Source organism: Schistocerca gregaria, chromosome 2, assembly GCF_023897955.1.
Source record: "Schistocerca gregaria isolate iqSchGreg1 chromosome 2, iqSchGreg1.2, whole genome shotgun sequence".
In the NCBI taxonomy this organism is placed as follows: Eukaryota; Metazoa; Arthropoda; class Insecta; order Orthoptera; family Acrididae; genus Schistocerca; species Schistocerca gregaria.
In genome coordinates this window covers 767,041,380-767,058,914 of record NC_064921.1, presented here as the reverse complement: position 1 = coordinate 767,058,914, position 17,535 = coordinate 767,041,380, and the positions used below count along the sequence as shown (strand labels likewise).

At 42.0% G+C, this 17,535-nt stretch overlaps 1 protein-coding gene across 2 annotated transcripts in view; it reads left to right on the top strand.

Moving 5' to 3' along the window:
- LOC126334991 (sodium-independent sulfate anion transporter-like) overlaps positions 1 to 17,535 on the top strand; it is a 206,127-nt gene that overhangs the window by 67,343 nt on the left and 121,249 nt on the right. Inside the window, exon 1 of one of the 2 annotated variants that reach the window (XM_049997805.1) lies at positions 16,140 to 16,374. The exons of the other annotated variant lie outside the window; for it this stretch is intronic. Coding sequence (XP_049853762.1) covers positions 16,317 to 16,374 — 58 coding nt within the window. The 5' untranslated portion in view covers positions 16,140 to 16,316. Of the gene's footprint in view, positions 1 to 16,139; positions 16,375 to 17,535 lie in introns of those variants that run through there. 2 annotated transcript variants of the gene reach the window in all.

Genomic DNA, 17,535 nt, shown 5'->3' with positions numbered 1-17,535 from the left:
ATCAGACTGTAATTCTGGTTTCTATGTGCAATTATAGTATTTCTGGTTTTTTAATTACTTCATTGTAAATGGTGTTTAAAATATCTTGTCGCATTGAGGAAGAACCGTGCCACACATGAATACGTTGAATCACACTTCCACACACAGAACAGTTACACTTGTGCTTTGTTGTTTCGTAGCTTTTATAGTTGCTGGGGACTTAATTAATCAGTTGTGTTAACGGAAATTTCCTTTCATTCTTTATCGTTATTTTATGCAGTCAGATTGCGAACTAATACTAGTCAGGGCCAACCGGTTACGAGATTTCGTTACCCGACACACAGCTACTAAAATTACTTTTATTGTATATTTTTCTTAATGAAGCCCCCATGCAACAGTTGACTGCTATGAGTTGACGGAATGGTAAACACTAATTCTCCTCCCTTTCCTCGAGGTTTGGATATAGAAAGATGCTTTCACACTAGATCTGGTACTGAAAATAAGAGCTACAGTGCACTTCTTTTTCAGGAAAACAGTTCTTTTTTTCGTAATTACCTGCAAGTGACCACATACATACCGTCTCCTAGTTGCACTCAGATTGTCGTACATCGTGAACCAGAACTACAATAACAAACATTCAGAGTTTATTCAAGCATACTTTGAGTATTTCGGTACAGGGCCCCATAATCTCCGGCGGCTCGTTGCAGAGTAATAATGACATTACGATTAATTCGGTTTGACAGACTTGTTTCTTTGAAAATATCTTCAAACCGGCAAAAAACGTGTAATATGCCGGGACCAATACGTGGAACGCCCAACACAGCGCAATGCCGCAACCCTTAGGTGATGCAGAATTACCGTGACGTATCCGAAGATGCGGGAACAGCTCAGCAAAGCGCGAAGATGCCACTCCACCGTTGCATTCAGTAATCCCAGTACAAGACGCACGTCTGTCTACTGATCATGAGTAAACTTATCCGTAGCACTGCTGTGTACCAGCGTTTACGCACAACTAACACCGACGGAAAACAAAACCGTAGACAGAACTGAGCAGTACTGAAAGCACATTTGAGGATAATCAGATACCGTGAGCGAAAGGGAACGAAACTCACGGAGCGTACCGTCGACATCTGCAATACTGTGCAGTATTTTCAGTACAATACAGATTCAAAGCTAATTGGAACAAGAAACCAAATGAAATGCAATAACTCCGTAACGAGCCTCCGGAGGCCGTGTGTTCCTAATACCAAAATACTCAGAATATATCCGTGAGCAAACACTGATAATACTTCGGTGTATTTCTGGTTCAAGCTGTACGTGCCGTATGACAGTTTTTGGCGTATAAAGGGAATTGATGTTACGGCTTGCACCAAAATTGATATTCACTCCTGCCACTGAGTTAATTGCTTGGTGCTACATTTCTCTAGTGGTTTTGGTGGAAACACGGAAAGTACGTGCATGTAGCCATGTAACGCCGTACGGTAAGACTTGCATGCGGCATTCTTAAAATATGTCATCACTGTAAGTACAACTCCGTTTAGTGAACGTCATTGCGTAAATTGAGGGTGGAGGCAAGATGAAGGGAAGGGAACGAGAAGGGGGAAGGGAAAGGAACTATTGATGTCAGCTACAGCGGGAATTCATGCGGAATCAGCGGCGACGAGTGAAAAGTGTGCCGGACCTGTTCTAGAAACCGGCATCTCGTGCTTACGAGACACTTGCGTTAACCACTGTGCCATCCGGACACAGTGTTCATAGCAATTGTGCAGACTATCTAGGGACCTTTCCTGGCCCACCCATAATCCCGCCTAGCGCCACTCATTCACATTCGCCTTCCATGTTCTCCATGCTCGCTACTTTGAGATTCCGCACTGAAGGCGGTGGATTCATTGACCATCGAGGCGAATCAATTATATGAATCCATGGTGTCTGTTTTTTTTTTTTTTTTTTGGACAAAACACATTCATATAAATTATCTTTGTTGACCTATAAACTCTACAGGAAAGGTAGGAATGTAATTAAACCAAATTTAATTACTGTTTTCAGTTGCACCATTGAATAATGAACTTCTTTGCTATTGTTTCTTGCTGTAGGTATAGAAACAGTTGATTCAATTTATATTAGTTGGCCACAGTATTACTGCACTAAGGAGTGAGGGCGCTTTAGTCTACTTACCGTGAGTTTTAACTCTGTATCATGAGGACAAACTGAACCACTTGACATATTTGCACAACTGTTTTAAATTATTCACAATGCGATGCGTTTGCCTTCGTCACTACTGCACTGGCTGCTGTAACGTCACCACGTGTTCTATTATGGTCATCAGAGGCCAAGTGCAATAATGTCGTGGTCGGGTAGTACTGAACCCCCCCCCCCCCATAATATGTACTGCTTGGTAATGTATGTTTTTTTTCTATTTTTTGGTGCAGGAGGGGAGGAACAGTGACGAGATTCCCATAATCAGCTTACTTAAAAGCAGGCTCTGTGAAAGCTTACCGTTGTCGGGCAGTATAATCCCCTGTGGCACTCGTATTCTGCACTTTATGAGTCCGCGATGCAACTGTTACAAAGTTATAGAATTCAAAGCAGTAAATTTCCATTAAGGGCAAGGTGAAGAATGGACAGTTAATATATTCTCACATTACCTGCGAATGGTCGCCAACGACACTGTTAAAATCGCTCACGACTATGATATATACGGCGTGGTCCATTGATCGTGACCGGGTCAAATATCCCACGAAATAAGTCAAACGAAAAAACTAAAAAGAACGAAACATGTCTAGCTTGAAGGGGGAAACCAGATGGCGCTATGGTTGGCCCGCTAGATGTCGCTGCCATATGTCAAATGGATATCAACTGCGTTTTTTTAATACAGGAACCCCCAATTTTTATTACATATTCGTGTAGTACGTAAAGAAATATGAATGTTTTAGTTGGACCACTTTTTTCGCTTTGCGATAGATGGCGCTGTAATAGTCACGAACATATGGCTCACAATTTTAGACGAACAGTTGGTAACAGGTAGGTTTTTTAAATTGAAATACAGAACGTAGATACGTTTGAACATTTTCTTTCGGTTGTTCCAATGTGATACATGTACCTTTGTGTACTTACCATTTCTGTGAACGCATGCTGTTACAGTGTAATTACCTGTAAATGCCACATTAGTGCAATAAATGCTCAAAATGATGTCCGTCAACCTCAATGCATTTGGCAATACGTGTAACGACATTACTCTCAATACCGACGTTTTTGAGATTCCCGATTCTCGCGCAGTTTGTCTGCTACTGATGTGCGGATTAGCCGCGACAACAGCTAAAACACCTACTTGAGCATCATGATTCGTTGCAGGTAGTGGTAGACATAACCCGTGGTCTAGGGGTAGCGTCTTTGATTCATAATCAAAAACGTCTTCGGTCCCGGGTTCGATCACCGCCATTGCCTAAATTTTGATAAATAATCAGCATTGGCGGCCGAAGACTTCCGGCATAAGAAGTCAGCCTCATTCTGCAAACGGCCTTGTCAAAGAGGGCGTAGGAGCGGATAGAGGTTCAGGGCACTCTCTTGTCCTAGGGGTGGGAAACTGCCCCTAAAGGCGGAAGAATCAGCAATGATCAACGACATGAGGATGCAGAAGGCAATGGAAACCATTGCAGTAAAGACACGTAACGTGTATCCACAGGACATATGGCCTGTCGTTGAAGAAGTGTCATGATGATCTCTCCATTGGCAAAAGATTCGGGAATAGTCCCCCATTCGGATCTTCGGGAGGGGACTGCCAAGGGGGAGGTTACCATGAGAAAAGATTGAATAATCAACGAAAGGATAATGCTCCACGAGTCGGGGCGTGGAATGTCAGAAGCTTGAACGTGGTAGGAAAAGTAGAAAATCTGAAAAGGGAAATGCAAAGACTCAATCTAGATATAGTAGGGGTCAGTGAAGCGAAGTGGAAGGAAGACAAGGATTTCTGGTCAGATGAGTATCGGATAATATCAACAGCAGCAGAAAATGGTATAACAGGTGTAGGATTCGTTATGAATAGGAAGGCAGGGCAGAGGGTTTGTTACTGTGAACAGTCCAGTGACCGGGTTGTTCTAATCAGAATCGACAGCAGACCAACTCCGACAACGATAGTTCAGGTATACATGCCGACGTCGCAAGCTAAAGATGAACAGATAGAGAAAGTGTATGAGGATATTGAAAGGTTAATGCAGTATGTAAAGGGGGACGAAAATCTAATAGTCATGGGCGACTAGAATGCAGTTGTAGGGGAAGGAGTAGAAGAAAAGGTTACGGGAGAATATGGGCTTGGGACATGGAATGAAAGAGGAGAAAGACTAATGGAGTTCTGTAACAAGTTTCAGCTAGTAATAGCGAATACCCTGTTCAAGAATAACAAGAGGAGGAGATATACTTGGAAAAGGCCGGGAGATAAGGGAAGATTTCAATTAGATTACATCATGGTCAGACATTGATTCCGAAATCAGATACTGGATTGTAAGGCGTACCCAGGAGCAGATATAGACCCAGATCACAATATAGTAGTGATGAAGAGTAGGCTGAAGTTAAAGACATGAGTCAGGAAGAATCAATACGCTAAGAAGTGGGATACGGAAGTTCTAAGGAATGACGAGATACGTTTGAAGTTCTCTAACGCTACAGATACAGCAATAAGGAATAGCGCAGAAGGCAACACAGTTGAAGAGGAATGGACGTCTCTAAAAAGGGCCATCACTGAAGTTGGGAAGGAAAACATATGTACAAAGAAGGTAGCTGCGAAGAAACCATGGGTAACAGAAGAAATACTTCAGTTGATTGATGAAAGTAGGAAGTACAAACATGTTCCGGGAAAATCAGGAATACAGAAATACAAGTCGCTGAGGAATGAAATAAATAGGAAGTGCAGGGAATCTGAGACGAAATGGCTGCAGGAAAAATGTGAAGACATCGAAAAAGATATGATTGTCGGAAGGACAGACTCAGCATACAGGGAAGTCAAAACAACCTTTGGTGACATTAAAAGCAACGGTGGTAACACTAAGAGTGCAACGTGAATTCTACTGTTAAATGCAGAGGAGAGAGCAGGTAGGTGGAAAGAATACATTGAAAGCCTCTATGAGGGTGAAGATTTGTCTGATGTGATAGAAGAAGAAACAGGAGTCGATTTAGAAGAGATTTGGGATCCAATATTAGAATCGGAATTTAAAAGAGCTTTGGAGGACTAACGGTCAAATAAGGCAGAAGGGATAGATAACATTCCATCAGAATTTCTAAAATCATTAGGGGAAGTGGCAACAAAACGACTATTCAAGTTGGTGTGTAGAATATATGAGTCTGACGACATACCATCTGACTTTCGGAAAAGCATCATCCACACAATTCCGAAGACGGCAAGAGCTGACAAGTGCGAGAATTATCGCACAATCAGCTTAACAGCTCATGCATCGAAGCTGCTTACAAGAATAATATACAGAAGAATGGAAAATAAAATTGAGAATGCGCTAGGTGACGATCAGTTTGGCTTTAGGAAAAGTAAAGGCACGAGAGAGGCAATTTTGACGTTACGGCTAATAATGGAAGCAAGGCTAAAGAAAAATCAAGACACGTTCATAGGATTTGTCGGCCTGGAAAAAGCCTTCGAAAATATAAAATGGTGCAAGCTGTTAAGGATTCTGAAAAAAGTAGGGGTAAGCTATAGGGAGAGACGGGTCATATACAAGATGTACAACAACCAAGAGGGAATAATAAGAGTGGACGCTCAAGAACGAAGTGCTCGTATTAAGAAGGGAGTAAGACAAGGCTGTAGCCCTTCGCCCCTACTCTTCAATCTGTACATAGAGGAAGCAATGATGGAAATAAAAGAAAGGTTCAGGAGTGGAATTAAAATACAAGGTGAAAGGATATCAATGATACGATTCGCTGATGACATTGCCATCCTGAGTGAAAGTGAAGAAGAATTAAATGATCTGCTGAACGGAATGAACAGTCTAATGAGTACACAGTATGGTTTGAGAGTAAATTGGAAAAGACGAAGGTAATGAGAAGAAGTAGAAATGAGAACAGCGAGAAACTTAACATCAGGATTAATGGTCACGAAGTCAATGAAGTTAAGGAATTCTGCTACCTAGGCAGTAAAATAACCAATGACGGACGGAGCACGGAGGACATCAAAAGCAGACTCTCTACGGCAAAAAAGGGATTTCTGGCCAAGAGAAGTCTACTAATACCAAATACCGGCCTTAATTTGAGGAAGAAATTTCTGAGGATGTACGCCTGGAGTACAGCATTGTATGGTAGTGAAACATGGACTGTGGGAAAACCGGAACAGAAGAGAATCGAAGCATTTGAGATGTGGTGCTATAGACGAATGTTGAAAATTAGGTGGACTGATAAGGTAAGGAATGAGGAGGTTCTACGCAGAATCGGAGAGGAAAGGAATATGTGGAAAGCCCTGATGAGGAAAGCCCTGATGAGGAGAAGGGACAGGATGATAGGACATCTGCTAAGACATGAGGAAATGACTTACATGGTGCAAGAGGGAGCTGTAGAGGGCAAAAACTGTAGAGGAAGACAGAGAATGGAATACGTCAAGCAAATAATTGAGGACGTAGGTTGCAAGTGCTACTCTGAGATGAAGAGGTTAGCACACGAAAGGAATTCGTGGCGGGGCGCATCAAACCAGCCAGTAGACTGATGACAAAAAAAAAAGTGGTTGACGTTTCACAGGTTGCTGAACACTTCCTGTTTCCTTAAATAATGTAACTATCCGGCGAACAGTCCGGAAGCTTGATGATGTCTTCCAGGATACCGAGCAGCATACACAGCACACACGCGTTGGGCATATTGATCACAATAGCCATATATCAACTCAACACGATATCGAACTTTTCCGCAGTTGGTGAACGGTCCATTTTAACACGGTTAATGTATCACGCCTCCCCCCATGAACCATGGACCTTGCCATTGGTGTTCCTCAGCGTTACAGGTAGCCGTACCGTAGGTGCAACCACAACGGAGGGGTATCTGTTGAGAGGCCAGACAAACGTGTGGTTCCTGAAGAGGGGCAGCAGCCTTTTCAGTAATTGCAAGGGCAACAGTCTGGATGATTGACTGACCTGGTCTTGTAACAATAACCAAAACGGCCTTGCTGTGCTGGTACTGCGAACGGCTGAAAGCAAGGGGAAACTAAGGCCGTAATTTTTCCGAGGGCATGCAGCTTTACTGTATGATTAGATGATGATGGCGTCCTCTTGGGTAAAATATACCGGAGGTAAAATAGTCCCCCATTCGGATCTCCGGGCGGGGAATACTGAAGAGGATGTCGTTATCAGGAGAAAGAAAACTGGCGTTCTACGGATCGGAGCGTGGAATGTCAGATAACTCAATCGGGCAGGTAGGTTAGAAAATTTAAAAAGGGAAATGGATAGGGTAAAGTTAGATATAGTGGGAATTAGTGAAGTTCGGTTGAAGGAGGAACAAGACTTTTGGTTAGGTGACTACAGGGTTATAAACACAAAATCAAATAGGGGTACTGCAGGAGTATGTTTAATAATGAATAGGAAAATAGGAATGCGGGTAAGCTACTACAAACAGCATAGTGAACGCATTATTGTGGCCAAGATAGATACGAAGCCCATACCTACTACAGTAGTACAAGTTTATATGCCAACTAGCTATGCAGATGACGAAGAAATTGAAGAAATGTATGATGAAATAAAAGAAATTATTCAGATAGTGAAGGGTGACGAAAATTTTATATTGATGGGTGACTGGAATTCGTTTGTAGGAAAAGGGAGAGAAGGAAACGTAGTAGGTGAATATGGATTGGGGGAGAGAAATGAAAGAGGAAGCCGCCTTGTAGAATTTTGTGCAGAGCATAACTTAATCATAGCTAACACTTCGTTCAAGAATCATGAAAGAAGTTTGTATACATGGAAGAACCCTGGAGATAGTAAAAGGTATCAGATAGATTATATAATGGTAAGACAGAGATTTAGGAACCAGGTTTTAAATTGCAAGACATTTCCAGGGGCAGATGTGGACTCTGACCACAATCTATTGGTTATGACCTGTAGATTAAAACTGAAGAAACTGCAAAAAGGTGGGACTTTAAGGAAATGGGACCTGGATAAACTGAAAGAACTAGAGGTTGTACAGAGTTTCAGGGAGAGCATAGGGGAACAAGTGACTGTAATGGGGGGAAAGAAATACAGTAGAATAAGAATGGGTAGCTTTGAAGGATGAAGCAGTGAAGGCAGCGGAGGATGAAGTAGTGAAGGCAGCGGAGGATCAAGTAGGTAAAAAGACGAGGGCTAGTTGAAATCCTTGGGTAACAGAAGAAATATTAAATTTAATTGATCAAAAGAGAAAATATAAAAATGCTGTAAATGAAGCAGGCAAAAAGGAATACAAACGTCTCAAAAATAAGATCGACAGGATGTGCAAAATGGCTAAGCAGGGATGGTTAGAGGACAAATAAAAGGATTTAGAGGCTTATCTCACTAGGGGTAAGATAGATACTGCCTACAGGAAAATTAAAGAGACCTTTGGAGAGAAGAGAACCACTTGTATGAACATCAAGAGCTCAGATGGAAACCCAGTTCTAAGCAAAGAAGGGAAAGCAGACAGGTGGAAGGAGTATATAGAGGTTCTATACAAGGGCGATGTACTTAAGGACAATATTATGGAATTGGAAGAGGATGTAGATGACGATGAGATGGGAAATGCGATACTGCGTGAAGAGTTTGACAGAGCATTGAAAGACCTGAGTCGAAACAAGGCCCCCGGAGTAAACAACATTCCATTGGAACTACTGACGGCCTTGGGAGAGCCAGTCCTAACAAAACTCTACCGTCTGGTGAGCAAGGTGTATGAAACAGGCAAAATACCCTCAGACTTCAAGAAGAACATAATAATTCCAATTCCAAAGAAAGCTGGTGTTGACAGATGTGAAAATTACCGAATAGTCAGTCTAATAAGCCACATCTGCAAAATACTAACACGAATTCTTTACAGACGAATGGAAAAACTAGTAGAAGCCGACCTCGGGGAAGATCAGTTTGGATTCCGTAGAAAAACTGGAACACGTGAGGCTAATGACCTTACATCTTACCTTAGAAGAAAGATTAAGGAAAGGCAAACCTACGTTCCTAGCATTTGTAGACTTAGAGAAAGCTTCTGACAATGTTGACTGGAATACTCTCTTTAAAATTCTGAAGGTGGCAGGGGTAAAATATAGGGAGCAAAAGGCTATTTATAATTTATACAGAAACCAGATGGCAGTTATAAGAGTCGAGGGAAATGAAAGGGAAGCAGTAGTTGGGAAGGGAGTGAGACAGGTTTGTAGCCTCTCCCCGATGTTATTCAATCTGTATATTGAGCAAGCAGTAAAGGAAACAAAAGAAAAATTCGGAGTAGGTATCAAAATCCATGGAGAAGAAATACAAACTTTGAGGTTCGCCGATGACATTGTAATTCTGTCAGAGACAGCAAAGGACTTGGAAGAGCAGTTGAATGGAATGGACAGTGTCTTGAAAGGAGGATATAAAATGAACATCAACAAAAGCAAAATGAGGATTATGGAATGTAGTCGAATTAAGTCGGGTGATGATGAGGGAATTAGATTAGGAAATGAGACACTTAAAGTAGTAAAGGAGTTTTGCTATTTGGGAAGCAAAATAACTGATGATGGTCGAAGTAGAGAGGATATAAAATGTAGACTGGCAATGGCAAGGAAAGCGTTTCTCTTTAAGAGAAATTTAACATCGAGTATATATTTAAGTGTCAGGAAGTCATTTCTGAAAGTATTTGTATCGAGTGTAGCCATGTATGGAAGTGAAACATGGACAATAAATAGTTTGGACAAGAAGAGAATAAAAATTTTTGAAATGTGGTGCTACAGAAGAATTCTGAAGATTATATGGGTAGATCACATAACTAACGAGGAGGTATTGATTAGGATTGGGGAAAAGAGGAGCTTGTGGCACAGCTTGACTAGAAGAAGGGATCGGTTGGTAGGACATGTTCTGAGGCATCAAGGGATCACCAATTTAGTATTGGAGGGCAGCGTGAAGGGTAAAAATCGTAGAGGGAGGCCAAGAGATGCATACACTAAGCAGATTCAGAAGGATGTAGGTTGCAGTAGGTACTGGGAGATGAAGAAGCTTGCACAGGATACAGTGGCATGGAGAGCTGCATCAAACCAGTCTCAGGACTGAAGACCACAACAACAACAATGTATCACGAAGCAAATAACATCCGCACTGGCGGATTGTTACGTGATATCACGTACTTACACGTTTGTGACTATTACAGCGCCATCTACCGCAAAGCGAAAAAAGTGGTCCAACTAAAACATTCATATTTCTTTACGTACTAGACGAATGTGTAATAAAACATGGGGTTCCTATTTAAAAAAAAAAAACGCAGTTGATATCCGTTTGATCTATGGCAGTGCCATCTAACGGGCAAACGATAGCGTCATCTGGTTTCCCCCTTCAAGCTAGACAACTTTCGTTCTTTGTAGTTTTTGCGTTTGATGTTTATTTTGTGAGATACTTGGAGCGGTCACTATCAATGGACCACCCTGTATAACAGTTGATGAAAGGTCAAATCAAAAAGCACGAAAAAGGTATCAGAAGAACCAATGTCATAAACAGACTGATTCTACAGTGATGGAGCTATTAAACAGTTCGACCATTTCTCTAAAACATTTTCTATAAACACCTACTTTTCATTTCTTAGAACAATTAGAAAAACTATAATTAAGTCATACTTCTTGGAGAATTTTAATTCATCTTTCTCATATTGTATGCCACACCGTTTGCATCTGAAGAATTTCTGACTTGGCTCTCTCCGTTAATCTTAGGAAACTAGAATAGGTAACAGGGAACCAAGTCAGGGTGGAGTGATGAGCCAGGTAGCACACACGCAAACGCTCCGTTTGCAAAATGTTGACAGCTCTTGTTGACTTGGGGGCTGATGTTTAGTCACGATTCGAAGCGGTTGTAGCCTTCTTCGATTCCGTGTGAATCATATCGCAAGAGCGACTGATCTACTGTAAGCAATGTCAGACACCATCTGATACTTACTCTGAACTTGGTGTTGTGAGGAAAGTTATTGATTTGTCAGATCTTTGTGAAGAATAACGCTATCTTCTCTCTACATACATGCGATTCTTTTCGACATAGGCTGGTCCTGGTGGCGGTGGCGATGGGGTACTGACTAAGGGGCCGACGGGGCAGCGCGTTTGTCTTGCTATCTGGTAACATGTCTCACATACCGTTATTCACATGTCAACTGATGTAGCACCCAGCCGGCTCTGCCTATTATACTCTGAAACACGAAAGTTCGTCAGCGTTTTTTCAATGCCTACAGTTGCTACCTATACGCATTCTGCAATAGCTTGCTATCAACACAGATATTTGTCACTGCTGCAGGATGTCCAGAGAACATATCAGATTTTGGACAAATGTTTCCTCTCCCGAACTCTCTCGATTGCAGAGGCCCTTACTTCCTCAAAGGAGCACCAAAGATAACCGGCGGAGCTCTGTGTTCGAGCTTCCCTGTAAGCAAAGAAATGTAGAAAACTGGTGATCCATCTCAGAACATGGCCGGTTCGCAGCTGACACTTCGTAGATCACTTTCTCGCTCGTGAGAAGTATTTAGTCATTGGTCAGTGTGTTGTCTGAACAATAAAAGCATGATTTTCCACAGTGCGACAATTCGATTGCAGGGATACCTACGTTCCACTATGCTGCTACCTACGCCGCGAGCAACTTTATGTAAGCGTGACGTGAAAATACTGTCTAGAAACTATTCGTGTCCGGCAGTAACTTTTGTTTTTACAATTAATTACGGATCGAGATGGCACAATGCACCGGATTCGGGTTGGGCAACGTATGGTACAAATCTCAGTCAGGACCTAAATACGTAAATTTCCCACGGCTTCTGTAGATCGCTCTAGGCAAACATCCGGATGGGCACGGCTAAATTTCTTCCTCATCCTGTTCCAATGATAGCTATGTAAGCTGTCCCTCGTGAACTTGTTGACGCACGTTAAACTCTGATTTTCCTTACTTTCTCATTTCTGATTGCTTCAAATGGCTCTGAGCACTATGGTACTTAACTTCTGAGGTCATCAGTTCCCTAGAACTCAGAACTACTTAAACGTAACTAACATAAGGACAATACACACATCCATTTCAGAGGCAGGATTCGAACCTGCGGCCGCAGCGGTCACGCGGTTCCAGACTGAAGCGCCTAGAACCGCACGGCCACACCCGCCGGCCTTATTTCTGATTTAATGGATAGGAAATGGGGAAAATTCGCGAAAACGACATCACGTTAGTCAACAGTGTGTTTTTTCTGTAACTAAATCTTCTACGGTAATTCACTAACCAGCACAATACTGAATATGATCAGTACGAATATATGCAAAAAATGCCTGTGAAAATGTATGAAGCCGTGCGTGACTTGGGCGGGAGCCTACTGAAGATCGAAACTTGAGTGGCGAGCTTGCAGGGTTTTCCGCGATAATGCCCCGGCAAACAGCGATAAAAATGTATCTCATCTTTTGATACAACATAGCGTGTTTGTTCTGACACAGATTGCACTGAAGCCTCACATGAAAATTGACGGGACAAAACAATATTTAACGATTATGGTCTTAACAGGGAGCTCTGCACGGGTAAATAATTAGTTTAGTCCAGCAAATTTACAAAGCATCTGAGCAATCTCACATCGTCATTGTTACACAGATTGTGGAAGAAAAACACTCCAGTAGTGCGTGTTATTACAAATAACCAGACAGCTCACACACTGTTTTTTTTCTGGAAGTACACTTGCCGTCACATAGCTGGAGTAAATATAGAGAGTAATTCATAATGATCTAGAGACTTTCAAGTGATAGTAAAAAAGTTTGTGTTCAGGCAACTCAAGTAGTTTTCTTTTCCGTGTTCTCAAATATTCAGCGTTGAACCGTTAGTCATTCGACACACAACCGGCCTATAGTCCACTTCGGCCTACACTCGTCCTGAAGTGTCCGCATAGATGATAGTCACAGCCTCCCAGCCGGCCGTTGCGACCGAGCGGTTCTAGGCACTCCCGTCCGGAACCGCGCTGCTTTTACGGTCGCAGGTTCGAATCCTGCCTCGGGCATGGATGTGTGTGATGTCCTTAGGTTAGTTAGGTTTAAGTAGTTCTAAGTCTAGGGGACTGATGACTTCAGATGTTAAGTAGCACAGTGCTTAGAGCCATTTGAATCACAGCCTTCCTGATACTTGCCCGTCGTAAGTCAGCGATGTTTTGGGGGAAGTGGAGGTGTGAAAGCAGCATCTTTGCTGTAACCCTACAGGTAAAAATAACATGCTGTCAGGTCTGGAGAACATGGAGCGCCATCCCAGCAGCTGGAAATTTTCAACTGATGCACAGCCGATCGATCGTCTTAGAACCACAGTATCCGAGAACTCGCGAACGTCGTTGTGGGGGTGCAGCGGAACGCCATCTTGTTGAAAAATAAAGTTATCACTATCCTCTTGCAATTACAGCATGGATTAAGCAAAATGCTTTCTCCGCTGGTCTAGCAAGCATGTTGCTGGAGATCACAAAAACCTTCTTGAGCTACTGTTTCCATATATATAATCATATCCTCCAATGCAAACTGTTTTTTACAGTCACTTGAAAGTGTCTACATCACTTGTTGCAATCCTGTACGTGCTCCTTAAAAATAACTATGGATTGCTTGATTGTAAGTGCCATGTTCCACATAATTTTAGCAAGGATATGGAGAACAAAGAGACTATTTTGTATGTAACTCGTCAGACAACTAGCAGATTCCTTCAGCTCTGCTGCAAACGGTTTCCTTAATTAGTTTGAAAGATAATGACCGTTAGCACACGCCGTGTTCATCGTTTAGATTCCGTTCAGAACACGCGTAGAACTCCGGCGTCTGAAATTTTATATGTGAGTTAAGGGAATGAGATGCTGAATAAAGGGTTTAATACGAAGAACGTCAGACATATTTGCAGAGGGGGGCGGCAAGCATATATCAATACCCACATGTGGCTGATCTTCCGACAACAGGTGGTGACAGGTAATACTAGTTAAGTTTTCCGTCCACGATATACAGTGTGATGACTTGAGGGATATGAATGTTGATGTTCGTGTAAATAATTTAACTAAAGCCTATTTACACAATGATGACATCTAATGGCATCAATACAATGTAAACGTATTATTAAAAACGCAAAGTTTAGTAAATGTTGTTTCTTGAGTTCAAACGAAGAGAGAAAAGAAACTCGTATGGGGCCAGACAAGAGAGAAACGGACCACTTGGACGACTGCATCCCGACTGCCGCAATATGTTTTATTTGTATTGTTGTACTATCATACAATATTTGTCTTAGGTAGCTTTCAGCGCATTATGAGATGCACATGTTGTATCTGACGAGTGTTAATAATAATTTAACTTCAGAGTGGGAATATCATGTGGTAGTTGTAATAACAGCCTCTTCCACTAGCACCGTTTATATGGGAGCACATCACAACTTTTAAATTACGTGTGTTACCAACTAGCATCGCGATCGACTTATGGATTATGACCGGACGTTAATTGTTGTCAGTGTGACAATACGGAAAATACAGTTCCAAAGAGCTCTCATTGAAACATTTGTTCGTTGCAGCTGTGAACCTCGGTTCATTGAAAATAGTAGGAAAGGATCAATTGATGAAATTGTAGGAAAGAATCGATTGATGGCAACAAGCAATGAATGAAACACGCCTTGAAAGCAAGGACGCCCAACAGGTTTTATGTTTCCAGTAATATAACTACCGAGGCAACATCTCGCGTAAGATATTACACTCGTATTCAGGAGGGCAGGCTTCAAACCTCTGAATAATGTTTTCCGGCTTTCTGTAAATTACTTTTTTGGGAATTCTGGGCTTAATTAAAACAAGCCAAATGCTTCCAAAACATGTCGACATAGCGTTCAGTCTCTAATGACGTCGACGAGAAGTTGAACGCCGAACTTCCACGGTTTCCTTTCTTCCGTTATGATAAGGCACGAACGTGTACTACATAGTCACCAAAACAAAAGCGACTCGGTATATTTAAACATGCTTGACTTGCGTTGCTTTTTTGCTGGATTTTCTACAGAAAACATTCACCAAGTGTAAAACAAGCTACAGAAAAGTCTGACAAAATGGTTCAAATGGCTCTGAGCTCTATGGGACTTAAATGCTGAGGTCATCAGTCCCCTAGAACTTAGATCTAATTAAAGCTAACTAAATTAAGGACATCACACACATCCATGCCCGAGGCAGGATTCCAACCTGCCACCGTAGCAGTCGCGCGGTGTCTGACGGAAGCGCCTAGAACCGCTCAACCACTCCGGCCGGCAAAAGTCTGACAAATCAGCTGTGTTGCTTTGCTGCGCTGGAAACACAAACATTTTCCGGATTAGTTATTGTTCTGCTTCCTTAGTGGTGTTGTTGTTTGTCATCAAATAACGATATCTCGTTAATAGACCATGTGAAGAAATCGAAGAAAAGTGGGAGATTTGAGTTTATCTCATGAAAAGCTACGACATCATAGAGAAGCAATAGTAGTTTTCCTGAGAACGATGTGAAAGGCGTAGCATTTTCAAAGATAACATCCTTGCATTTATCCTACGTGGTTTTGGAAAAAGGTGATAATCTCAGTGATTGCCCAGACGAGGATTTAATCTCCTCTCATTGCGAGTGCAAATTCCGTGTCTTACCTTCGCTGGAATGGAAGAAGTGAAAGCGTAAAAATCAAATAACATGTATAGATCCCAAGTTATATATAATTTAGTGTTTGATTGGGTTCGGCCTTTTTTTCATTTTATGCCCTGAACAGTGATGCTTGTTTAAATAATATTATAACGGATATAAAAAATACAGTTTTAGTCGAAAACTGATGTGCTAGTATTTTCGCAAATACGATTACTAGAGGGCAAGCAATTCAAAAGATGGTAGTTTGTCGTTTCATTGCATACTGTTAGCGCGCAGGAATGAAAACAATTGAAGGAGCAGAAGTTACAGCGTCAGCATTAGGCGTAGAATTAACGAAGGCCGGAATGAGCGTGCAGCGTGGTTCGCTAGAAATGCCCGGCAGCTGGTGGTCCGGTGCGCGCCTCGTCAGTCATTTCTTTACGCTGCCCGTCCGCCAATGGTAGGACGGGACGCGGCGGAGCCACACGCAGTAACCCGGCGTCCTCTGCTCGGCTTTTCACTGGCGCGGCGTCCTGTTACTCTGACGACACGTTTCGGCGGTTCCCAGTAGTTTGCCATTCTCAAAGTCAGCAGCATCACCGGGAATGGGCAGACACGTCTTCCGTGCCGTACAGACGTTCGATTACGCCGAGGAAGCGATAGGTAAGCGCAACATATTTTTCAGCGCAACGCGAACCGGCACTGTTCTCATAATTTAATTAACAATAACCTGCTCGAAGCGCACCGCATAACCTCAGTTGTGAACATGTTACGTAATAATATGCAAGCACGACTCTTCCTATGTAGTTGGGCAACGGAAGTACACTTACAGTTTACTCCTAAAGTGCATTACACAAGTTTATTTGAGACTGCATTGATGATGTTACAGTTATTAGACAATTCAAAACTAGCAGGAAAAGCAAAAATGCTCCGTAACTATTGTTGATATAGCGAAGTAGTTTTCGTAGAAAAGCTCATAAAGATACGAACTTCTCTTTTCACGCCGAAAATTCTTTTTGCCGTGGTTGCCTGTCACATGTTGAAGACGTTTTCTGACAGGTACATATGCTAAATGGTATAATCCAGATATGAAACATTTTGTGTGTGATTCGCCTTGTCCGTGTTCAAACAAAGTTTAATTGGATTTCGCATCTTCTCTCTGCGTTGATTTTTATTTCCTTGATCCTTGCATCTATTTCCACGCCTCTTGTCCAATCTCTAAGCTGTACTGAAGATAAGCGAGCTGCATTTTCACCTCGGACACTACTCCTTATTTTTGGCAAGATGAAAATAAATAAAAATAGCAGCGTGATGGTTGTAATATTGCATCGTAGAAGCCTGTATTAAGGGTATACTATGGTAGAATAAAAATCGTATTTTCCGTCGTGATATGTACTCTCCCGTAAGAGAAACACAGGCTCTTAACCGATGTACCTTCAGACTGGACATCAAGACGCGCTGTGAACTTCATTTGCGTCTACTGTCATCGTATCATATCAGTAAGTCAGTGGAAATCTGCTGCTAAACACAGACGTTAGGGTTTCGTAAATCATATTTTTTGTAACACTCGCTCCACACTTCGGCGAAAATTCGATGGAACCACAAATCTAAATTAAGGATAGAGGAGTTTTAAGTTTTCTTCTCAGGAAACGAGTTTGTCAATTATTAACCAAATTTTCTCGGTTTTCAGACGGTAATTCAACCAATGTAACGTCAACTGAACGCATGTAAAACACAAAAGCCTTACTTTCGTGTGAAACGTCGTGGTAAGAAAACGTAACGTCTGGCGTAGATTTTTGTCAGGTGCTGTATTTTGAAATATCC